Consider the following 25,315-nt stretch of genomic DNA (forward strand, 5'->3'; position numbering starts at 1 on the left):
GAAGGAGTGAATGCCCAGCACTGCCATGACAGCACCTGAGTGAAAGCACTGTGATGTAGCTGCAAAACTGGACATCCTTGTGGAGATCTGCAGAGGCAGAGTCCATCCCTACATCCTGTTAGTGCAGTCCCTACCACAGCTGATTCTCACACCTTCTTAAGGGTCTAGCTGTTGTATAATGCACATTACTGATGTTTGCTTTAAGGAGTGGAAAGCGTTCCCACCTGATGCACTGGGAAGAAGGAGGAGCTGTGAGCCCTGTAGCTGTCAGCATGCTGTGCTGAGCAAGCATTGGAGTGTTCAAGACACATGGAGATGTGACATTTAGGGACACGGTCAGGTCAGGTGGGGTGGGTTGGGGTTGGATTTGAGGATCTGAGAGGTCTTCTCCAACCTGAATGATTCTGTGATTGCAAAATCTACCTATCAGTTAACGTGGGTGCTGGAGGAACAAAGATGATATGGAGCAGCCTGAGTGGAAGGAGCGTATCGTGTGAGTTATGATTCTGCTTGTCTGCTCATTTTCTGGTTTGGAGGCACCGAGCACCTGCTGATTTAGGGGTTTTCTCTTTGTGATTTCATGCCTGTGATTAGCATTTCTAAGTACGTGACACATAAGGCCTCACCACTAAAGTATGTTCTGCAAATACACAAACAATTACAGTGATGGTCATTGTCAGTCTGTCCTGACGAGTTTCCGAGGGTAACCCAGCAGGATGCAGCGTGCTTTGTTGGGTCCTTGTGAGACAACAGGTCTTGGACTTGAGCTGAGTGAAGTCCCTTCAATGGACAAAGCTGCCACCTCCTTTTGGTGCTTCCTTCACAGCAGCTGTTTGTCTCTCTTTTTAACTACTGGGGCAAGGCATTGAAGTATTTCAGTAGTATTCCAGTGCCTTCCCATTTTACTGTCAAACCCTACAGAAAATTTCAGCCGCTTGACAGAAATTTGTGATTGCATTTTGTCCCATTTTGCCAGGATATCTCTAGGTAGAAGATGAACAGTAATAATAGGACTTGGGAGATGTAAGGGGCTGTGAATGCTCTGGTGTGACGGTGTCCTTAAAGAAGCTTGTTCTGGACAAAATCCCAGTCCAATACCTGGTTAGTTGGTGCTACCATTGCAGCATTGTCCCTAAGTTAATAGGAAGGCCATGTTTGTTTGGCTGTTTTGAGAAACTATTAATATTCTGTCTGAATTGAGCAGGCTCTAATACTGATTAGCTTGTGCATAAGGTGGTGATGGCAATCTCATTAATTTTGTATTTAATTACCAAAAAGTCAAAGCAAAGAGCTTTGAAATGATTTGTAACCATCGTGCTGTTCAGTGGCTATCAGTGAAGCTGTGGGATCACCAGGTGTTTAATATACCTTCCCCTTCTGTAATTTTCCTGTTTCTTTTTGCCTTGCTGTTTTTCATGTGTGTTTTATTTAAAATGAAGTCATAAATAGTTAGGAGCAAGGAAAATGGTGGTGCAGCATCTAGTCAGGTGTCTTGAATCTCCAGGAAGCTTCCTGGAGGTTTTCTTCCAAGACTTTCTGTTCCAAGATATTTCTCACTGAAGTCTTGCTATTTCTGATCTGCTGAGTTCAAGTGTTATTGAAGGATAAATCTGCTTGTGACGTGGGCAGCTGGTTCGTGTGCTTCTAACATGGGCTCTCCCAAGCTTTAATAGATACAGACAAGGTACGAGTGACTCTCACTGCAGGAAACGTGGGCTTCCATCTGCAGATGTGACTTTCTGCATGCATGCACATCTCAAAATTCCTCTGTCTCTGGTGCAGCGTGCTGTACTTGCTCTGCATGGAAGGTGTTCCATCGAACATTTATTTCACAGGGAAAAAATAATTTTGTAAAGCCTTTCAGTAACAGTGATTCCAAATTTGCAGTGAATTAAATGTGCTGTGCTTTGCTTTGTTCCATTGTAGTAGAAGCTACTTGCCTACATAACTTAAACAAGAATAAAACAAGCATTACACGAGGTGGTGCTCAGGATGTCTGTGTAGGCCAGCAGTAACCTCTTAATTTTAATCCTCCTGGCCTGGCCAGCATTGGGATCATCACCTCCTCCTGTTTGGAACTGCTCTCCTGGGCCACATTTTCCAAGGGAAGATTCTCTTAGCCATGGGCATGCTGAGTTTGAGTTATCTGAGTGCTGCCAGTCGGGAGTTGAAGTTTGCATCTCATCTGCCTGAGAGCTCCTTGCTCCCGTGGGGGCTTTGCTTTTTTTGTGTGTGTGATGTCATCATTCTGCGAGGTCTGCACTTCGGCATCCTCCAGGAACACAAAACCAGGGGACGAGACCAGAATTCCAAATGCAAAAAACAAGCAGATCTGATTCTTTCTCCCCTCCCTCCTTCTTTTTCTTTGAAAGGAGCTCTCAAGCTGACTTCTTACAGCGGGAATTAGTTTAACAGAATAAAAGGGTGTGAGAGAAGCACACTTATTTCTTTTCTCTTCTTGATTTCTTCTCTTCCTGCTGTGTGTGCTGTAGGTAGTAAAGGATGCACATTATGTGCCAGATGCAAATGTATTTCTAGTTTATAAATATCTTGGTCCCCCTTGCCTGGGGGATCTGCTTTCTTTTAGCATAACCTTTCTGTGTTTCCACTGTTTTGCAGATATCCACATAAGCCCTGCATAGTGACTTATGCACTGGTTGTGCACCGAGCAGCCCCTACATCGGATGTTCATATAAATGTTGGTGGCACTGACAGCTTTCCTTCAGGACTGCAGGGCCAGGGGAGCAGCCAAACCCAAGGACAGGGCTGATAGAACCATGCTGGTTCTGAGGAATTCATAGTAAGAGCTGTTTTCTGTGTGGTTGGTTGGCTGCACTCAGCGGTGTGGCCCAGGTAGATACTGACAGGTTTGTTGTTCTTCAGGCTAGAGCTCTGGGTATTCCTTCAGTCACAGTAACTTTGCACAATAATCTGCAGGTGGGTGATTTTAGGTAACTGGAGACCATGAGGTCTGAACATGGGTCCTTGGGGGCAGGTTGGTGCTCTCCAAGATGTCTGGATGCAGTAAGCTTGTGGGCTGCAGCACTGCTGGAGCTCCTTGCCCTGTTGCCTTCAAGAAACCTGACTGTTGCTTGGGTGCTCTTTATAGCTTCATCCAAAAAGGAAATGCTGTTCTCTGGCATGGTGTGTTGAGAGCTCAGTAACTCCCTGTCCAGCTGGGCTGCAGGGCTGACCTGCATGCGTGATGAGGGAGCAGCCCTGGCTTTCTCTGTCGGTTTTTGGGTATCAGGGGGTTGTCCTACTTTCCCTCCTCAAAATACAGGATCCTTAGAATTTGTAGAATGAACACCTGACTTTCCCTTTGTTTATTAGCCAACAGGAGCAGTCAGCAAATAGATCTTCCTTTTCATAAAGGAAATGTTGCTTGAAACTTAACTGTGGTTTTCTTTCTTATTTGTCTGTCCCTACTGACAAACAAAAGGCATAATCCTTTATTCCAAACTGCTGAAAAAGAGGCTTCAAAATGCCAGGTATGAAATTATGCCACTCGTTCAGGTACCAGTAGGAAATGGCACGTAAGATGTTTTAGAACCCACAAAGAAGAAAGTTCTTTGTATGTGTGAATTTAGTATTCACAAAAGGTGTCAGATTGACAGCCTGGGAGGTTGTGGAGATTGGAATGTTATTTATCCCTAGAGTAGGTGCAGTGCAGACTGCAGTAGTGCAGGAATGGTGTGCATTATTCTGCTGTTACACCCTACTCGTGCCCTTCGCAGGCAGCCTCTAGGGGCAAGGAACATTTTCTCTGTGCCCATTTAGAACTGACTGCTTCGATGAAACTGTCAGAAAGATGTGAGGGTTTTTGGCTTTGGTTGTTCTTGTTTGTGATGAAGATGCTTGTCTCCTGAGACCCAAAGAGGTAGGAAAGGAATTTGATGTCTACCTCCTGCTGCACTGACGGCCTTCAGCCGCCGTGTTCTCTGGCTGTGTGCAGACTGCTGGTCTCAAGTCAGAAGCTGCTAGCCATTCTAGATCTGCTGTAGCACAAAATCAGGTAAATGGTACCATTCCTTAATGTAACAAGCTGGGCACTGGTGAAACTTGGGGAAAAAAAAAAAAAAAGAGAAAGTGAAAAACTCCAGAACAAAAACCCAGGCCCTGATTGTTTAACAGTTGGCATAAGGGACAACATCAGACCCTTCTGTTCTTGCTGTGAGCTCCTGTGATCTTAGGTCACCTCTTATACTTTATATCTTGTCTGTAAGCTAAGAGTGTTTATTGCAACTCTACTAAGTGCTCAACAAATACCTTCAGTGAAAGTCCAGGTCTGATGTTTTGCCAGTTAAATAATAGCTTCTTAGGAGAAAGTACTGGGAAAAAAAGGAGAAGGAGCACATTGTTCCAGACCCGCTGTAAGACTCGATGAATGCTCGTGAACCTGTGAGTGGAGATTCCATAGGTGTGGTCTGCATTGCATTGACATGGTTGATGTTAGTCATGCAAAGCTGTTTTCCTCATTCTGCAGACTGGGAGCAATAGTTGTGATCAGCTTTCTTCAAGCTGTGTTGACAGTGTTTGGATACCGCAGACTGATAATGAATCAGCTTCAGAATGTATTGTCTCTATTTCAGAGATAGGACTTTATTCTACATTTAACCAACAGAACAAAAGCAGGTAATGAATACAAAGGAAAAACAACAAAACCAAAACCCAACAAAACCAAACCACAGCAGATGGTGGCTTTTTGGAAATGTCCAACATCCCTCAGCAAGGTGTCCCATTGCTCGTGTGGGACTGTTCCATGTCTGTCCTTATTCTCTGCCACGTTACTTCTTCTGTATCTCAGCAGAACCAGACCACCATGGTGTGTATTTGCAGACAACCCCAAGGAAACCCTTCAGACCATGCATCTTAATCCCACTCAAGCTGCACAACGTGGTTACAGCTCTGAGCAGCAGCGCTTCTATTATCTTCAGCCTCCGTGTGCAATGCCATGCTTGTGTCTCTGGGTAGCACGGTCTGGCTTTGCTGAAGTCACTGATTGCCTTTGGATCTAAGGCTCTTCATGAGAGCTGCTGCTGCCAGCCAGCAAAGTGCAGGCTTCCAGCTCAATCCCTGCCTGCAGTGAGTGTTGTGGAGGAGTATGAGATTATTTTAATTGGCTTTTTCTTTGCAACGCCATTGCTTTGCTGCATCTCTCAAAGGTCGTTGTCAGAAAAGTCACTTGCTGGTAGCTCCCTCCTCATGCAAAAGCCAAGGCCAGGGTCCTTGAATCGAGTAGGACAACAACCTTTCTTTCAGAAAGCCTAAGGGAGAGCAGGCTCCACCATATCTCAATTAACCTCTTCTTTAAAAGCACAGGAAATAGTCTGATCCATCGACTGAAGCAATCAAATTATTGTTCCCCTCAGCTGAAGAGTAGAGGTGGAGGTGGTCGCTGGTATATTTTTTTTTCATTCATTTGCTTTTGTGAACGATCAGTGAGAACAGCTGGATTAAGCAGCCTTGTGTGTGAGCACACAAAGAACCTGTGAAATATAAAATGTGCTATTGGGTCTGTGCTATTGGAATAGACCAAGTCCTGATTACAGCTTTCTGTCAAATTTAGGATGGATGTGTTTTTACTGTAGCTGAAATTACCTTTTCAGCCTTAAAATACTTTAATGCTTACTAGGTACATTCAAGCAACTTGAGTACTTCAGTCTAGAAGAAAGTGCAGTATTTCTTGCTTGGGAGCAGTGGAATTGGTGTATAGAAGAAATGTTCTTGAAGATGCTTCCAGTCAGAATCGACCCACATGGAATGGACCTTGGGCACTGGAACCTGCTTTGTGCACATTGTTTCTGTGTTGTTCCAAGTATTTCCTTCAGGTGCAAATGTTCACCTACCTCCTCCATGCTTATATTCAGGACTGTCTGGGGAAAAGATGTATCCATTTAGCTTCTGTGTGCGCAGTGACCAAACCTGTCTACCTATGGAGAGGCAGCTAAGCAGCAGGGTACCTGAGTCCACCATGTGCTGGATGTTTTGGTAAACCTGTGAAGATAGCTCTGGTATGTTCACTGGGTGCATTCTGCTGAAAGCAATTCCATGTTTTAGTTTTACAGTACCTGTAGGTGCTGGTATTGAAGGAACCCCTAGCAGTCCATCCGTGCATCATCCTCCTAGTGATACATAGAGATCACAGTGATATAGGCCGATTGTAACAGGTTAACTTGTTTTATGTAAGTTTGTGAAACCAAAAGAAGGAGAGGTTGGGGCTGATGGAGAGCTGGAGGTGTGCAGCAGAGGGGAGGAAGGCAGTGAGCAGTGATGGGTTGGCAGGGAGCTGGCAGGATGAGTTCTGACACTTTCTAATTTTGGAGTGCTTGCCTTTGTAACCTTAATAATTTTGTTCTAATACACTAGATACAAAAATCACGTTGTATGTTCTGAGGAATTTTGTTACCATGGTAATGGGTCTATAAGTACATAGGAGATAAGATGTCAGCAATCAGAACAGCTGTAATTTAGCACACCGACCTGCGATTGCCTGGATTGGGGAAGCAGGCCGCTACAAACTTCAGCTTCCATCTCCTGCTTTGCTGCCAGAATGCCTGATCCTGTGTGAAAGTGACGTCAGAGCTTCTACAATAAATCTTTCAGTTTTATGGAATTTCAGCAGACATGCCCGAAATTTCTGGGTAAACAGAGCACATACCTCCCTCTGTGCCAAGGGAGGGAGGTCTCTGCGTTCCCACCCAGCCTCTGGGTGCAGTGCCAGCATTTCTCAGGCTTGGCGATGGAGAGGTTACAAGGGGGGACTGTCCTGGCCAGGACAAAGCTGGCAGGCTTGCTCAGAAGGATGGTATGAGCCAGGGGATTTGCAATAATGGGAGCATGGATGGGACCATACGAAGTGCAGTAACAACAGAGATCTGCATGAAGCTGTGGTTTGTTAGGGAGTTGTCCTTCCTAACAGCTTGGGTACATCCATTGATAACATGGTGATTGTAGGACTGACTGAGCACGGCACAGCTCTGTGCTTGTCCCTCAGGATGAAAAGGGGAAGAGAACTGTTTAAACGTTTGAAGGCAGTGCAGCAAAAAGAGTGAACTGACAAATGATAAATACAAACTGTAAATCAGTCATAATCAGTTTTTAAATTGGCTCCTCATCCAAACAGGATGGGGTTCTGGAGCAGCCTGCTGGTCAGAGTGGTGGCTTTAAGAAGCCCTTAGGGAGCTGGCCATCATTTGATGCCTGGATTCTGTCACATAGCTGCTTAAAACAGCAGGTACAGGACTTAGCAGGACCTTCAGTGCTGTGAACTTAACTGTCCAAGTGAGAGATATCCAGCTCCTGAACCACTGCTGCCTGAGTTGTTGTGTGCATTAGTTAAAATGAGCACGCTCAAAATGAAGTGTGTGCTTTTTATCTTAACACACACTAAAAACCTCTTTTTATTTTAAGTAGAAGGCATAGGGGGAAGCAGTATAGGCCTTGTAGAACTCAAGGGAGCAGCATTTCCTCAGCTAGGTAAAATAGTGAGAAAGATGTTCTTTGCTGTTGTTTTATTTTGTTTTTGTGTGTGTGTGTGCTTGGACTAATCCTCTTGCTGTGTGCTATTTAAAAAGTTTTTCTGAGCAGTCATGTGAGGACAGGAAGAATAAATACTTAGCTTGAGCTGGAGTAAAACAGGACCAATCGCCTTCCCTTTGGGGAATTCCAGCAGGAAAGGAGGTGCTCGTGGGATGAAATCGTGGCTCAGTGAAGGTACTCCACTTCTGGGAGCAGAGAACCCAGCAGAACAAATCGTGCTGCAGCAGAAGGCTTCAAATGATTCTGGTGCTGAAATACGCCCTGCTTTTTTGGACCTGCTTTGAGTTACAAACCGAAATAAGGAGCTTAGATACGTGTATGTGTATCCCTTACACACGTGTCCTGTGTGGGCCCTTTTCATAACAAGATGTGCTTTGATGAACTGATGTTTGGAAGGACAGCACTATGGATGTGCTGTGCATGGTCCTGGCAGTGGGTCACCCCTCTGTCAGAGGTGCCAGGGGCATTCCCACAGCCTCACCTGGCCCAGATGGTGATGTTCTTCCTCCTGGAAACGTGCAGTGTAAAAGCAGTGTTTGTGCCTCTTGGATGTGGTATCTCTGGAGTAACTTCTGCAGGTTGGTTTTGCTCTTTATAGGTAGGTGGTTCATCCCTTCGCTCTGTTATATATATATATTTGGCTCTTACATTTTATGGGCTGTTCCCTTGTTTTTGAAGTCTGAGCACTTCCCATGGCTTGCTTATGTATCACTTTCAACTCTGCACCTTTTCTCTTGCAGTTTAGTTTGTCTTCTCAGACATTTGGCTTCTTATTTCTAAGCCTTGTACTGTGCTTTCCTTTTGCTGCTGGTGGGTGTGAGTGGAGAACAATAGCCAGGAGCAGACTGGCAGAGATTTCCTTAATGTTTCTTGAGAAAATCAGTATTATTTTTCCAATTGATTCTCTCTATTTTTGTTTTTAATTTGACATCATTTTCATGTAACTGTGCACTTATTTCCCTTGAGCTGTCTGCCCAAGGCTCATCTCACGTGTGTTAGGTTTACTTTAGGAGTAGGGGTGGTGCTGACCACTCGTTAATTTTGATCTTTCATCTCCTGTTTTGGTTCTCATTCATATCCTTTTTTAAGGATCCTGTGTCATTTTTGGTACTGCCAACCCCATGCTTGCACAATTTAAGTGTTTTCGTTTTCCTATTGATCTGAAAGCCTTCCTATTGCTTCCTTTCAGGCCTCCTTTCTGAAACAGTGTGATACTGCTGCTTTTTAATTACTTATTTTCTCAAGGGTAATTACCTATACTGTGGGCTTTAGTAGCTTGTTTGAGTCTTAGGTCATCTGCCCTGAGCCCAAAACAGCTGATTTGCTTCCATTCGCTATGTTTCTCATTCCAGGGCAGAATTGGTTAGCAGTCAAGAAACGTTTTCTTTAAATTCTGGACCCGTTGGGACATCTGAGCTGTTATGGGCAGCTGGAATTTCCCAGGACTTGGCCCCTGGACTCAGTGGGCTCCCATCAGGTGCCTTTCTCCTGACCACTGTGCATGCCCTGCACTGGGACTGCAGACACATGGATCAGAGAGGCACAGAGCTGTCAGCAGCAGTAGGGCGGTGATGCTCCATGGAGTGCAGGAAAATAGTTGGCGGCCACTCTGAACCTAATGAATTGCTAAAGAAGGCGGGCAGAAGATTTCATTTTTTCCAGTTGTCTTCCTCATAGCTTTGCTCGCCTAAGGAACTACTAAATTTAGAGCTGACCTTCATAATAAATATACCAGAACTATCACAAGCAAAGGCATTTGGAGATGGTAGTGCTGGGGACGTCGGTATGGTTGGCGCTTCCTGAACATTCATGAGAAGTGAACACGGGCTGTTCTGCAGGGTCAACCTCTGATCCAATGGGGTGCTTCATTTTAATAAAGAGAGAAAAAAAAAAAACAGGCTGCTTTTTGTCATTAGCTCTCTTTCAGTTGCATCAGTCGTGTTATTTAAGTGATAAGATTTGTGGTGGATTTGGTGTTTCTCAGGTGAGTGACGTTGCAAAAATTAGCAGCTTACAAAAGTATTATTTTCAGATTATTGAAAGTGTTAGGTGTAGTCATGTTTGTAACTGTTGTGAACGTAGGTATAGTTTCTACAGAGTATCTGTCTTTAGTTCAGGAACAAGCTTGCCTAGTTGGTTATCTTTACTACTGCTTAGAAACAGTCAGAAATACAGAGCAGAAAACAGAATGGAAAGCACAACTTAACTGGTGCTTCCATGACCACCATTGGCTTTACTGTTGGTGCAGATCATCCCAGTCAACACTTACACCCAACCCAGAAGCACAGATCCTGAGCTATGGGGAACTCCTATGCCTGACCCTCTTGCTGCTGACGTTCCTGGAAAGTAAACATGCAGGCAGCACAGCTCAGCAAGTGTGCTGGGTAAGTGATTCAGGGAGCTGGTGATGGACATTTTAGTGTCAGAATCTTGAGAGGAAATCAAAGTGAGCTGCACAGTGTACAAGAGCACGGATAAGAGAAATGCAAGCAGTATTCTAAGATAAAAGTGTCTTCCTGAGGCTATTCTGTGAGGAAGTATAACACAAGGAAAAAATACAGGTGGTGAAGCAGAGAAGGAAAGAAACAAATCTACAAAGAGGTTTTTCCAGGAGAGAACCATTCCTCAAAAACCTTTTTTCAAGTCAAGAAAGGAATCTTACAGGAATGCCAGGATTGCTTTGTCAGAGGAAGAAACGCTTATCGTGTTGGGGAAGAAAAGCCTGTCTGAACAAAAAGCCGTCAGAACCCAGTACAGTATCCAGGTACAAATTCTTCTCATCCCTATAACCTCTTCCTTCTGCAAGTACATACAGATGACAATGTGAAAGATATAAAGGGAACAGCATTTCATGGTGTTTCTTTGCTGTAAACTTCCGCTGCAGAGGAGGAACTCTGCTGCTTCTCCATCAGCAATGCTTTTGTTGCATGGGTGCACGTGGGGCTGCAGGGCTTCACTGAGTGCTCTGTACTGTTGTACTGCAAATGATGGAAGTGTTGGTACGGCTGTGGGACCTCTCCTGCCTCAGCCTTTGTCCACAGGAGGGGTTTGTGACACAGAGACTGACACTCTCATCTTTCCCTTTCCCCCTTCCTTTTTTTTCAGCATATTAAATATTTTCCTACCTGTCTTTGGAAAAATGCCATTCATCTGCACCTCCATTTTCCTTAATGACACATGGTGTGGAGAGCAAGTATACCAAAAAGAGCAATTTTAAGACAATGAAAAGAAAGGCAAGTTCATGACTTAGTCAGCATAGTGTGTCTGAGCTGGAGCTTGCTGCTAAGGGGCAGAATGGGATGCTGAGGAAGATGCTCTCAGTGCCTCTTGCCCCTCTTACAGGGCACAGGAGGAACAAAATGCTACTTACTGCATCTCCAAGTTTTTCTTGTTTCATTTCTGGGATGTTTTTTTTTTTTCCTTCTAATTACCACTCTAGGAAGATCTCCAGATTGCAGAACTAGAAGTATGTAGTTAGCTTGGTGGGAGAGGCTTACCCAAGTGCGCAAGCAGTCTGTGCTGTGTGGTTTCACATGGATCCAGTGACCAAAATCACAGCCTGTTCTGTGGGCTGGGAGATGTGAGGGACTGCCCACTGTGAGAGTCACCAAGGATGTGATGCTTTTGATACCAGGTGGACCAGAGCCTATGCTGAGAGATGTTTTAAGGAATACCCACAGCAATGTGAAGGGTAATTTTTTCCTCTCAGCCAGTGGATATGCCATTCATCACATTGTCTTTTTTAATCTTATGGGTTTCTATTCTGCATCTGCTAGAAGAAAAAGAGCTGTGATTTGTCTGTGACTTTAAAAAATATAAAGTACTGGGCTTGTAGGTCAAGCCTTCACTGCTAGACTGAAAATGAACAGAAATCTTTAAGTCAGTGTTAGGCAGCCTTACCATCTAACTCTTGCTTTGGGCATAATTGTAAGCAGAAGAAAAAATCTTTCAGTAGTTCTGGCTCACCATATTTCTGATGGTGGTGGAAATTTTTGGTGTCAGCTGGAAGCAGTTCAAGAAAATTTTAATGGTGTGTTGAGAGGATAATTTAATCAGGGCCTCATACACTCCCTGAGCCTGACCTGGATGTAAGTGGCAGAAAATCCCTTTTCCCTCTTTTGACACTTGCATGATGACACTTGTTCCCATCTATTTGATACAAGAGCAAGGGAAAAGAGTGCAAGCAGAGGAAATTACTCTGAAATTTAGCAACTCTTTGCACCGCACTCAATGCTTGAAGTATATATACATAATATCGAAATACCAGTTCCCAAATGGTGGTGATGGTGGTTTGTGTTTTGTGGTTCTCATTTGCTCTCCCCATCCCCCGGCTCTGAGTTGGGTAAGAGGAATTTTCAGGCCTGGTGTTTGTCTGTGTTGGATATTCACTGTGTTGTCTTCTCTGTTAGAGAACACAGCCCTGAAGATGATGGAGCCGTGGGCTCCTGCACAGACCTTAAGTGTGATGTAGCAGGGGGAAACATCTGGTGTTACCTACGTTTGATACCGAAGATAAATTTTTCTAAGTTTTTACTGCACTAAGTGTATCATTTGGCAGGCAACTACAATGTGAAGCAAGATTTGCATTTCAAACAGCAAATAATAGTTTGTTTACAACTCTGTAATGGAGGGCAGCATTCCTGTTGGCCTTGTGAGCCATTGTATGAGTCCTTGTGGCTTGCCTTGTACCCAGTGAAATGCCAGCATAGGCAGGGTGGTGGGCAGCTTCACGGTGCCTACATCTGTGCAAGGCTTCCATTTTGTGCTCCTGAGATGGATATTTAGCTCTGTTCTAATATCCCCACTTCCTGAGGGATGTTGAATATGTTGACTCTCCGAGACTTCATTTGTATGGACAGCACGTGCTGCTTTTTAATGCTAATAATGTGCGAGGCTCTGTGCTAATTGTCACGTGTTGGTTTCTACAAACTTCTGAACCAAGGAACTACAGAGGCTTTGGTACGATGGGCTCTGCTTGTCATCGTTCTCATTGCTCGGATTTGGGTGTGAGGCTGAGACAGAACACAGCAGATGAGTGAAGGTCTCAGTGAGTAGCTTGCTGCTCATCTGCAGGGCAGTCCGAATGCATTCTGTTCCCTGCACCTTGGGGAGAGAAGTCTCCAAAGCATAAGGCTTACCTACAGACCGAGCCGTGGCACCTGGGCTGTGCTTGTGCTCCGCTGTGGGATCCTGGGGGATCTTAGTCACAGGGCTGGGCATGGGATGACACGGGCAGGGAGCTCCAAGAGAACAGGTCCTACCCCTTCCTCACCTCCCAGCTTCCCCGTGGCAGTGGTTCGAGGTGTGCCTGTGCACATTGAGTGCTGCCATAATTACAGGGAACGTCTTCGCTATTCATAGAGCTCTGTGGATGCGTGCGTGCAGTTTCTGCTAATTGACACTTGTTCAGATGAAAGTAATTTGATAAAAACGTTTTGGCCTGTCATCAGTGCCATTTACACCAGTAATGACAGCCACTCAGAACATTATTTTGCAAGGATTGAGTTGGTCCGGTCTTGTGCTTTGGTCATTCCTTGGTTTCTTTTGAGTCTTTTTCAGCTCCTACAGCACCCTGTTGGATTGTAGACTTGATCTGAGCACCAATTGTCGTGTTGTATGCAATGCAGTATTTCTGTTTAATACAAGTGGTAATGGGGAAAACCAGTGGGATTTGTTTTAGCCGAGTTGAGCAGCTAAAAAATGTGATGGCTTCATCATAGGGCATTGCACCATCATGTCCCCATCCATGGCCCCACGAGCCCACCAGCCCCGAGCCATGTTTGTTAATGATGTTAAGCACAGTGGGACCGAACAGGATCCAAAACCTGCAGCAGAGAGACTGCCTGGCTGGAAGAATGTAAAACATGTCACTGCAGCTTGACCGTAATTTAGGAAACCAGCTGCTTGCTGGTCTGTAATTGAATTTTTGCTGCTCTTTAGTTGCAGGTTTTGGTTTTTTCTTTTTCCTTAAGACTCATCTGTATTGTCAGTGCATTTAGAGCAATGTGCTAATCACAGTGCACGCCGCTTCTAGTTCCATTTCCCCAGAACACACCGGTTGCATCATTGCAGAAGTTGGGCACAGCTGCTACTCTCCTGCTGAAGTTTTCAATACTGCCTGCTTTTATTCTCATTCTCTGCACTGAGAGGCGCTGCCTGGAGGTGGCATTTTGGGGACGTGCTCTCCATCCAGGCCAGGAGGAGCACAGCAGTGGGGCAGGAGCAGTCCCAGCTGTGCCACATGTCCCCTGCCCACCTCCCTGCACGCGCTGCTGCGGGGCCGTGTGACTCGGAGCCATATTAGCAGGTTTATCCAAGCCTAGCCCCTCCAACTAACAGATGTAGGCAAAAGGGCATGCTGGGATTGCAGCAGTTGCTTTTGAACAACAATGTCCTTTTTGTGAGAATCTGATGCTTCTTAAAAGATGGAACATGACATCATTACCGTCGGTCCAAGAAGCATTCCTTCAATAATACTGAGTGTGCTCTGGTTATCAGCTCCCTTCCCCCCGCTCCATTCTCTCCCTTTTCTGACTGATGCTTTTTGTCTATTGTTTCTTTCGGGACTGTAAATGTGAAACAGTTGTCTTTCAGTGTTATGTGCTTGTTAGAGCTGGAATCAAGTGGAATATTGTTGGCTTATTTGAAAGAAAGAAAAATAACAACAAAAAACTTTTCTTCCAGGCTTTATAAATGTAGCAGGCTTCAGGTAGGGGCTCACTTGGAGCTAATTATTTCTCTTCCCATGCCGTGTTCGTTACTGTGTGATGTAAGGAAGGTGTGGGCAGTGCAGCCTCAGTGCTGTGCCCCAGCCCCGCTCTGCTGGCACTCAGATGTGCTCTGTGAGCTGCTGGGGTGACTCTGCACAGCCTGCACTGACACTGTGTGTGTGTGTGTGTGTGTTTGCTCACAAGCGCAGTCTGCCAGAGCTGTGTGATCCGTGCTTGGATCTTGTGCTTGCTTCACCTCTGGGATTTCACATTGCTTTTGCCTTAGCCCCTGGGGTTGGGCTGTCATGAAAGAGTGCTTTGGGTTACACTAGAAATCTCCTTGCATCCTGACTGCTTGGACAAAATCTAGAGAAATGCTGGATTTCAGCTCCCTGCTCTGCTTTCTCTCTCCCATCCACGTCTTCAGCGGGAAAATGGGGGAATCTTGCAGGTTCACCACCATACCAAGGTATGTCTCTGCTGTCTCTTGTGCTCTCCTTGCAGCAGTTACTGCAACTAGCAAGGAACAGGCAGGCTGTGGAAGGCGCACATGCTGCAGCTGCATGGAGAAGAGTGGTGCACGGAGCACCAGCATTGGGAACATGGCTGTTTTCATCCTTGTTGGAACTGCTACATGCATTGATTGGTTGATGGGCTTGGGCTTGGAGAAAGGTGGAGTTTGTAATGTTCAGAAAAGGTGGAAAAATGGACGGGGACTGACCTTCTGACAGATTGGTGAAATCAGATTTATTGTCTTTTTTTTTTTTCCATTATAAAGATGTAAAACCTAAAAGGTAAACTTGAGATATAAAATGTCAATCGAAAAAGTGCAAGTCTTGACCAGATGAGGGTTTTATGAAGGCACTGAGCGGCATGGTGAGCTGTTTGCTGGTGACAGAGGACTGTTTTAGTTGGACACAATTTGTTGGGTATTGAGAGGACATCCCAATACTCATGTTCTTCCCATAGGACAAACCCCTACATGTCCTGCTTGTGTTGTCTGTGTGGCTTCACCTGGTGTTAAGAAATGGGAGGATTTTGACACAATCTGAAAGTACACTTGTATTACGGATGGATTCCAAGGCACATCTTCAGTAGTGAAAGCAAATGCAGTGTAAACAGGGAAGGTTCTGTGCATTCTTAATGGTGTATGAGCATGCAGCTCTGCTCTGCTTTGGAAAGTCCATCCAGTGGTTGGAGATGTGACGTGTGGCTGTTCAGAGAGAGGCACTCGGAGTAATGGGGCTCACTGGTGACAAGCTGCTATCAGTGTGGGGCAGAGCCACGCTGCTGACCTCTCTGCAGGTGGTGGAGCAGATGCTGGGGGAAGAAATGTGTCTCGTTCTGTGCTTTGGTTTGGAATTGTGCTCTGTTGAAATGCTCGACTTGCTGTCTCAGTGAGACTTTGCCATCCCAGTGGATGGGTTGCACTGCTTCATGTCATGGGCCTGCGTGCTTGGGAAGAAGTGAAAGCTGCTCTTCTGCTGCTTTGTTTGTGGGTCTTTGAGCAGAGGATAATCAGTGAAGGATTGCAATCTTTTTCTTGCAGTAATCCATGCTGAAGAGGCTCCATTCATACAGATGAACCAAGGGTTGAGGCAGCACTTTATACCCAGATAGTCGGTCGGCTCACTGCCCAGCAGGATGCCATCAACCAGCAGAGCGGGCAGCCTGAAGGACCCCGAAATTGCAGAGCTCTTCTTCAAAGAAGATCCAGAAAAGCTCTTCACAGATCTCCGAGAGATTGGCCATGGAAGCTTTGGAGCAGTTTATTTTGTAAGTAGCCTCGTGCCTCGTGGATTTTAGCTGTGACTACTGTGAATGTTTGTGTGATGTTTGGAGCAGAGGTGTTTTCCTGTATGTCTGTGCAGTTTCAGGTTGTTTGCAGACTGACGGTGTCTGTAAGGTGTTTGCATACAAGCTGAAAGGAAGAGCTGGAGATGTGGCCCTTGCCCAGTGCTTTCAGGTTACATTGCAAGTAGGGATTTTTCTGCAGATTAAAACATGTATTTTGGCTCCATCGATTCTGATTGACAACGCAGTTCTGTGGGTCTGATTGTCTCCTTATCATCTCTTCTCCCTTGAGAGGAGCTCTCTCTCCCTTCGTGCGTACCCCACAGGCTGCCTTACAGCCATTCTTTGTGTTTGGCACCTGGAAGTTGGGGCTTTTGTTATCATTTGGCCTGACACATCCTTCCCCGCTGCAGGCAAGAATCCCATTCTTCAGCTGTATAAAACTTATTGACAGGAGTGTGTGGACAGCAGCTTCTCCCAGGCTGCTCGTGTAGCTCAGATACTGCAGGGCAGCTTTGTCTGCAGGTTGCTCTGTGTTAACCAAAGTGTGTACTGTAAGACCTTCATTAAAAAACCATTTTCCTCAAAAAAAACCTTTTCACATTTATAATTATAGGAGGTGTGGCCAAACCTGCCAATTTTCCTTCAGAAAGCCATTTGTGTCAGGATTTTATGAGATGCCTATTCATTGTTAATAATTGCAGCAGACCATGTTGGGAACCTTCCAGCTCAAATTTAATGCAGCACAGATGAACTAATTAGGAAAAGCTTCTTAATTTTGTTCCTTGCTTAAAACTATGAGCTGCTGCTGTCTGGGAGCAGATCTGGAGAAGGAGATGCTTTCTGATGAAGCAGCACTTACCTGTGGCCATGCTTCCTACCCCTGCTCACATGGCTTGAAGTGTGAACATAAGAAGAGAGAACAGAAAATGTGTCTTCCTATAAGTGGAAGTATTTCTGAAGTTTGTCAGGAATACTGTATGTTATAAAGGAATGTGTGAGCCACACATGTGCAATCAGCACTCAGCTGGAGATAACCTGCAAGCTGATGGCATTCCCAAACATCAGCAGCATGCTGCCATTGTGGCATCTGCAGCACTCTGTGGCAGTGGTTGGGGTGGATGTGATTGCCCGTTACTGCAAGGAGGCAGGAAGGAAGAGGTCATTAATATGTAGACCCATCTTTCTCTTTTTTAACCACCATTTTAGGCTAACAATTCATTATGGCACAGAGTAAAGCTTTGGCCTGCATTTTTTGTGTTGTGTGTATATGTATATATAGTCGATCTAAGAACCTTCTAAGATATTGAATCTAAAACTGTTTCATGTTCTGACGTTTAGTATCTCAAGCAGAAAGCCAAAATATGATGTTGATGGCTGCACTAGGTGACTTAGTGGGCAGCTGGAGGGGAGAAATTTAGTTAAGGTGAAATATGCATCAAGAACTGGTGTAGGAAAGTGTATGTTTTGGGTCTTTTGTTCTTCTGTAAATGTAGAGAGAAAACAAATTTCTTTAGCAAGATTTTGATTCTGCTAATATACATTACTAAACATTCTCTGATCAATGTGATATTGGATTATAGTTAATAACAGCTTAAAAGCATCTGACCAAAGGTGGTGCAGTTACCCAAGGCATCCAATCCACTCTTCTTTCTTCCTGGTTTCTGTCATGAGATGTCCTGTAATGGCCAAAAAGTTTCTCACCCCTTGTTAGTTGATATGAATGTTGCTGCTTTACCTCGTGGTTTAGTTTCTTAGAAACTGCAAGTCTGGCATCTCTGAATCATTTTGTTTTATCCTTACCCTGCTCCATGTTCAGCAATGTAATAATAGCTTTCCTTTGACACAGGAAACCTACTGCACTGGAATGCTGCAGATGGAGCTGAAGAATAACCCACTCCCTTTTGTCAGCACTGCTCCTTCTGCTCTGCTCTAGTATTTTGCTCCTTGCTTTATTGCAGCTCCTCACTGACTTGCATGTTCCAGAGATTGCTTCTTATTAGAGGCAAAGATCTAGGAGATACATATATGTATGTCTCAAAAAACAAACAAAAAAACCAAAAACCCAGACCCCTGCTTAAGAAAAAGCACCAAAGCTGACAGAAATGAACACTTAAAGGTATTTTAATATCAGCGAGGCAGCAGGGACTGTCCTCTTAAACAGAAGGGAAAGTAGAGAAGTGATGGTTCCAGCTTGTATCTGGTTGAAAGAAGGGCTGGCAGGGAACTCTGGGAATCTCTTTAATGAATGGCAGAATTAAAATAGGACTAAAAACCACTTTTACAAAAGGCAAAGTGCTGACATTTCATTAATCCCTGTTGTGATAGGCTCTGATAGTACAAATACATTAAAAAATCAGCTTTTCCATCAGTCATCAGTGACTGCAGGCATGCACATTATTTTGATTTGTATTGTTTGGCTTCATATCCCAATTAACTACGCTGCTCTGAGAGACCCCCCCAGCCCTGTGCCACTGATATCCTTAGCAGAGGCAGGTGGGGCCTTGTTTGGCCCTCTTCCCCGCTGGGTGCAGGCTCACTGTAAGGTGCACGGGCCACTGCTATGTGCCAATTGAAACAGAACTTGTCTTATCTTGAAATGTTACTGCCAGAAATCAGGACGTCTGCCTTTGAAGTGTGAAAAACCACGCAGGCTTATTTCGCAATGTAAACAACAACATGATTGGGCTGAGCAAATGAAAGTCTGAGCTAGCACCTGGGGTTGCTGCATGCTGCCATCCCTGTATGATCTCTCTTCCCTTAAGACAGATAGCTGATTTGGGGGAGCACTGGGAAGAAAGAAGCTGCTGCTGGAGCAGGGATCTCCTGCACGTCCTGTGACATCTCTGCTTACATTTGGGATGGAATAAGGGGGCTGGGCCTTGCTTCTGTTTTGTCTGGAGCGTACCAAGAATAGGAGAGATGTTGATCTAGAGAAAATCCGTTCTGCTTGAATCAGAGCTGCTGTTGTAAGCTGTGATTTGTAGTTCAGGGATGATGGTATTCAGCTCCTGGGACACTGAGCACAGAGAGCTGTTGCACCTTATCTCAGATTTCAGATAGGTACAGCAGTCACACCCCTTGGAAGATGCTTCAGTTCTCACCTTCTGCAGCAGCTAACTAATGGAGAAAGGTTTCTCAGTGCTTCTTCCAGAGTTCAGCCCTTGTGTGTGAGTGTGTTTGCTTTGCATCTTATGGGAAGTGGTGACCTGAAGGAACTGATGCATCACCTTTTCGCGTTGCAGGCACGTGATGTGCGCACCAACGAGGTGGTGGCCATCAAGAAGATGTCATACAGTGGGAAGCAGTCCAATGAGGTATGGAGAATATCTTAATATACATATTAAGTCTTGACTGCTGCAATGTTTATTCTGTGGGATGGCTGCAATTAGCCTGGGCTGTGATGAGGGAGATCTCTCCTGTAACTGAAGGTGAATGAGGATACAGTGTGAACAGATTTGTTTATTGTTCTCAGTGTTTATCTGTCTTATCTTCACCTGGAAAAGATCAGCAGGATTTTTCAGATGCAAAGGGCAATTTGTGGGGCCACATAAACGTGAAGAAATAATAATTTTTAAAAAGGCCTGAAATATATATATAAAAATAGAAAATAGCATGTATGTATTCAGGCATTTTTTTTTTTTAACCCTTAAACATTCAATTCTAAATTCCTTTAGAAGGAACCATTTTGCTTATTGGACAAAGGCTTACTAGGAATAGTAGTGGTGGATGCAGTAGTGAAAGATTCAGGGAGAATCTTGCCTTACACTGAATAATGTGACTGAGTGCATCCTACCCTGAAAGCAGCAGCTAAAACAAAAGCAGTGAATGAGCAGCAGCGCAATTAGAGAAAACTGTCAGGGCTGGGGATTAAAGTTGTCTTTGCAGAGTGATCTGGAAAAGTAGGCCTCTGAGGTTTCAATGTTCAGTGTTTTCTTGGCCACCCCAGATGTGTCTTTTCTCCTAAGATGCTTAGCAGAGATAATTGATTTTATGCTTGAAATGTTAAAGTGCCAATAAAGATTCTTGAAAGGCTTGACAGGACACAAACAGGTGATTTGGTATTATTTTGGTAATGACATCTATCAAATCATGGCATGATTTTTTTCAGCAGATGTATTTACTGTAAACATTTTGTTCGAGGCATCGGTGGTTTCCTCCCTCCATTCTCTACATCCCAGTCTTAGAGGCAGCCTCACTCTGATGAGTTTCACTCACAGCAAAAACTGCCTTTTGTGTATTGATCATCTGCACTGCCAGGCACTGAAGCATTGCTTCCTTGCTGTTCCTGTGTGTGTGTAGGAGGTAAAGGTGGCAATGTCTCTCCAGCAATTCCAACTTCATAGTTAAATTTGCTGTGCGTGCTTCTATTTTGTCACTGCAGTGACTTGTTTAACTGTGTACTGATGAAAGAATAATTTGTACTTACTACTTGTCCTGCTGTTTTAATTACTGTGAGCTATAAATACTCTGTTCACATGAATGAAACAAACTGTGCATGCTTCAGAAATAACTTCTGTTTGTCTTCGGTGCATATGTTTCTTTATTTTGAAGAAAGTAACAAGACAAGGATTAAAATGCTTTACATTTACTTACTTTGTTTTCTTTGGAAGTTTGCTGGAGTTATGCTGTCGCCTATGTAAAAGGAACTAAGGGCATTCTGATGTCATTTACAATTACGTTGTTTTCATAATAAGATTTTATGATTGGTGGGGTAAATCACTCTTTAAAATAAGAACATATGCTATTTTAAAAATAAGTTTTAAACTTATTTAAACTCATAGTGTGATCCCAGAGCTTTTTTTACTCAGGAGATCATGAGTAGGTCTTTACTAATACATTGCCTCTCATCCCAGTATAGGAGAAGCCTAGAGAGGTGCTTTCTTGATTTGGCTTCCATTGCTCAGTACCTCAGAGGCAACAGCATCATTCTTGTGCAGTGTCAGTGAGAAAGGCTGTAGCAGTACAGCAGCACAGACATTGTTCTCATGAAACTTCTGGTGCTGAGAGACGCTTAGCCACTGAGTTGCCTCAAGTATGGCAGCCATGCTCCTGCTTTCATTTGTGCCTCCTTTTTATTGAGGACGATTTGGGATTTGTACATTTTCCAAAGCCATTGCATGCATGGACCCTCCATCCATCAGCGACTCCCACCCACACAACTGAGGAGCATTGCTGGGCCTATGAGCTTCTCAGGGGTGGAGCCTTCTGTGTTTGATAGCTCTGCCTCTGATTAACTTCAGAACTGATACTCTTTCCTGAAAACATTTCCAGTGTCAACACCATCATGTTGACATCTCCGTACTTGAATGGTTTCAGCTACTGCATGTGTTACTGAGCATCTTTCCCAGTAGTTCTAGTTCTGCCATTGCGCTTCCCAGCTGTTGCCTTTCTTACCTGAGGTTGGATGGAGTGCAGTGAGCTGAGGCACTTGCTGATTTTCTCCAGGGGAGCAGTGAAAGTGTTTAGGCACACATTAGAAGTTGACCTTTTGGCCTCTTTTGTGTTTTACAATTGCACTGTCAGCATTCCTCTTATCATAAATCTGGATTCCCTTGCCTAGTAGGAGCCTCATGTTAAGTTGTTCCCTGTAACTAGTAATAGAGAAGTGTTATCAAGAACGTTGATTTTTAGCTGCCAAATCTTCTAGCATGCCATCTTCTAGCATGATGTAGTTACCAGTAGGGATAGGTCTTAATGTCTGTGAGACTTAAGGAAGAGATGGTTGACATTGCTTAAGGGCACTCATTCACATCACTTTCAGATTGAGGTCTATGTTTCATTGGACAGCAGAAATGGTATCCCTTAAGAGAACTGCTTCTTTTTGAGTTCTTCCTCAGATCCAAAGTGTTTTCCAGTGTATCATTTTCCAGTGTATCGTGACATATTAACTGAAAAAAAATCAGCCAACAGATTAATGAAGTCTTTCTGTCCCTTTTTCCTACAGAAATGGCAGGATATTATTAAGGAAGTCAAGTTCCTCCAAAGAATAAAACACCCTAACAGTATAGAATACAAAGGCTGCTATTTGCGGGAGCATACGGCATGGGTAAGCATTGCTGCACTCTGTGCTTCTCTGGCCTTGGCTAAGGGTGCTTTAAGCTGTCTCCAGCTGACTCCCAGCAGGGACCTGAACACTTACGTTGCACAGACTCAGATAAGTACAGGCAAAGATATTACAGATGCTCAACAGAATTAAACATAGTTTTTAAAAAACGTGTTTTAGGGAAGATTTTCCTTTGACTTGCAGAGTAAGGTGGTTGTGCTGTTACTCTGAAGTGCCTCATTCAATGGGTTGAGTATCTAAAATAAAGAGGAACTGGAAGAAATAAAAAATCTTCACCACTTTTCTTACTTTAAAGAAAAGTGAAGATCTAATTGTACTGTCCAGGAGGTGAGCCTGGCACCTTTATTAGATACATACAGGTGACTAAACAAAGCACTTGGTATGCCACTGAATGTTAACAGCTCAGTACTTTGCAGCTTGACTTAATGTGCTCTGGAAGTAAGTGTTCAGTTGTATTTTAATGGAATAGAATCCCTACTGGTAATTGTAAATGAGGTATGTTTTGAATTGTTAGTATTTCTACTAGTTAACTGAATTCTTCTGTTGTGTATTGTTTATTTCTGATGCTTTGTTGTTGGTAGTGGCATATGTTTAAATGACAAAACCAACAAGCTGGTTTTATCTCTGGCTGTCATCTCCTAACCAATCTCAGACATTTGATTTAAACAAACAAAAATCCAAATTCCCAAACTAAACTTAGTTTGTATGAGACTGCATAAAAATGTGTGCGTAGGAATAGCTGCATTTGGTTATGCAGGGGAAGCACCTTGTCAAACTCGTGTGATTTAGCACCTTTCATTGACAAAGTCTTTTTAGCATTATATGCTAAATAAATCAAATAGTTGAAGCAATAATTGAAGGTATAAGTGGTGTTCCCATATCACCTTCAGTAAATTGGTAGGACAAAGTTTTTTAGTTTCTTTCTTTTTTTGCTTCAGATCTGACAGGAACAAAATTGTAAGTAAATCCCTAAGTAGCCCTTAATACTCTGATGAGCTTAAGTGCAATTTAACATTCACATTGGGTGCGTGAATGTAAAATAAGGTATGTAATACAATACATAACTGGCTGTGAAAATGCTCTTGCCTTCATTAGAAGTGTTGGTGCTTGGTGTCTTACACAAGAAGGCTGTGCTAATTCCAGCTAGATCTGCCCTTGTGCAAGGGGTCAGTGCTCAGATGGGCTTATGTTATAAGTAATACTTGCATTGTTATAGCTGAGCACTGTTGATTTCCAGCTAAGTTTAGCATACAGTCTGCTAGGATTTTTGCTGGTCACTCTAAATGCCATTTCATTATTGTTTATTATAGGTTTGTTTTTCAGGAACAGTAATTTGGTACTTCTGGTGGATACAATATATTCTTGAATATTTTTCTTCCTCCTTTTTTTCTTATGTGAAAGCTGTTTATCTAAACACATGGAGTTTCTTAAAGGGCATTCTGTTTTCATAAGATGTCAGGTTGAGATTGAAGTCCTGTGCCTCCTCCTCTTCCTCCTTGCTGGACACAGGGCACACTGGCACTGCAGGCTGCATTGTATGCACCAGTAATAATTTCCATCTCCATTAGAGATTTTCTAACAACTATTTTGATTTCTTTCCATACAGCTTGTTATGGAATATTGTTTAGGATCAGCATCAGACTTACTAGAAGGTATGTCACACGTGCTTGTTTGATTGAAAACCAGCTCTTTTGTTAAATGGTCACTTTTCTATCAAGCTTCTTGAAGTGAAGCTTTGGAGAAATACGGGTGTCCAGTAGGTTGTTCATCTCCTTGCCTTACTAGCAACAGTTCAGGACCAAAAGCTGAGCTGTCTGGGAGTCACCTTTGTTGCTCCAGTTTAGTTATTCATGTGTGAATTGCCATAAGCTAGATCTCAAGTCCTGGAATTTTCATTGATGGAAAACTGGATGTTGAATTCCAAATTGATATTTGGGAGAGTAGCCACAGAACAGACAGGCATGTGGCAGTTCTAAGACAGTCTCTTGTTGGAATATAGCTGCTGTTTTAGATACATCTGATAATAGAATATGTTTTATGCTGGAAACTACTTTTAAACTGAACATTTGTTTCTCTATCTGGACCCAGTAAAATTAAGTTTTAGTACTTTGTCTGCGTTTTCATTATTAACGGTACTCACTTGCATGCTTCAATCTACATTGTTTTCTTTAATATTGAATTTCACATAAATTCTTTCCTGAAGTTCATAAAAAGCCATTGCAAGAAGTGGAAATAGCAGCAATTACCCATGGTGCTCTCCAGGGATTAGCATACTTGCATTCTCACAATATGATCCATAGGTAAGTGGTTAAACTTTTGCTGTCTCGTAGACTTGTGGATAATTTACCTCAATGATTGTATTCTAGTCATCCCAAACTTAATGTTTGTAAGCAGAGATTTTCTTTGTGCAGTGATTGTGTATGAAGCTTATCTAGGTGTGCCATTAGATGTAGCTGAAATTTTAAGTTGATTTTTGAGACAAGCTAGGTTCAAAGATCCAGAGTGATGTTAAGCTATTAGCCCAAAGATTAAAGGTTTTGTCTTCAGAAGAAATGTGGGTGTTTTTCAGATCAAACATGTGAATTCTTGTTGTGTTTTGTGATCTCTCCTATGGAAGATTTTCTGTTTTGGAGAGGAATAATACTGACATTTGTATTTTCTCTAACCAGAGATATCAAGGCAGGAAACATCCTGCTGACAGAGCCAGGACAGGTGAAACTTGCTGACTTTGGATCTGCTTCCATAGCATCTCCTGCCAACTCATTTGTGGGGACGCCATATTGGTAAGCCAAGTGTTATAAGCAGTTCTGGAGCTGTGAAGTGCAAGAATCATTTACTGGCTATTTAGTATATTTGGGCTTTATTGCAGCTAGATTTGTGATTCCCTAACTGTGGTAGTGATAGAATGTATTCTGCAAAAGAGATTAGATGGTAATTAGGTTCCGACTTCGAGAAATTGTGATTCCTTGTGCTTGTAGTGCACAAAAAGTAATAAAAATATTTTGTTGTTCTCCTTACCACGACTTTAAGTGGTGGGGGTGGGATTTAATCATCTGTAATGTATTTTAATCATTCCCCCCGTGGCTTTAACAATTCATGTGTTCTTAGCGCATCTGGCTGTTGGAATAACTGAAGTGTTTTTTCTTTCATAGGAAAGGCCAGGTTCATTGAACAAAACCCTTTGCAGATCCCTTGTATGCTT

At 43.5% G+C, this 25,315-nt stretch overlaps 1 protein-coding gene across 1 annotated transcript in view; it reads left to right on the plus strand.

The window, feature by feature from the left end:
• TAOK1 (TAO kinase 1) overlaps positions 1-25,315 on the plus strand; it is a 55,855-nt gene that overhangs the window by 7,640 nt on the left and 22,900 nt on the right. The window contains exons 2-7 of the mRNA XM_031591660.2: positions 15,802-16,028; positions 19,292-19,363; positions 21,994-22,095; positions 23,720-23,765; positions 24,317-24,413; positions 24,783-24,896. Of these exons, the coding sequence (XP_031447520.1) occupies positions 15,897-16,028; positions 19,292-19,363; positions 21,994-22,095; positions 23,720-23,765; positions 24,317-24,413; positions 24,783-24,896 (563 nt within the window). The 5' untranslated portion in view covers positions 15,802-15,896. The remainder of the gene's footprint in view (positions 1-15,801; positions 16,029-19,291; positions 19,364-21,993; positions 22,096-23,719; positions 23,766-24,316; positions 24,414-24,782; positions 24,897-25,315) is intronic.

Source organism: Phasianus colchicus, chromosome 21, assembly GCF_987193195.1.
Source record: "Phasianus colchicus chromosome 21, bPhaCol1.hap1.1, whole genome shotgun sequence".
In the NCBI taxonomy this organism is placed as follows: domain Eukaryota; kingdom Metazoa; phylum Chordata; class Aves; order Galliformes; family Phasianidae; genus Phasianus; species Phasianus colchicus.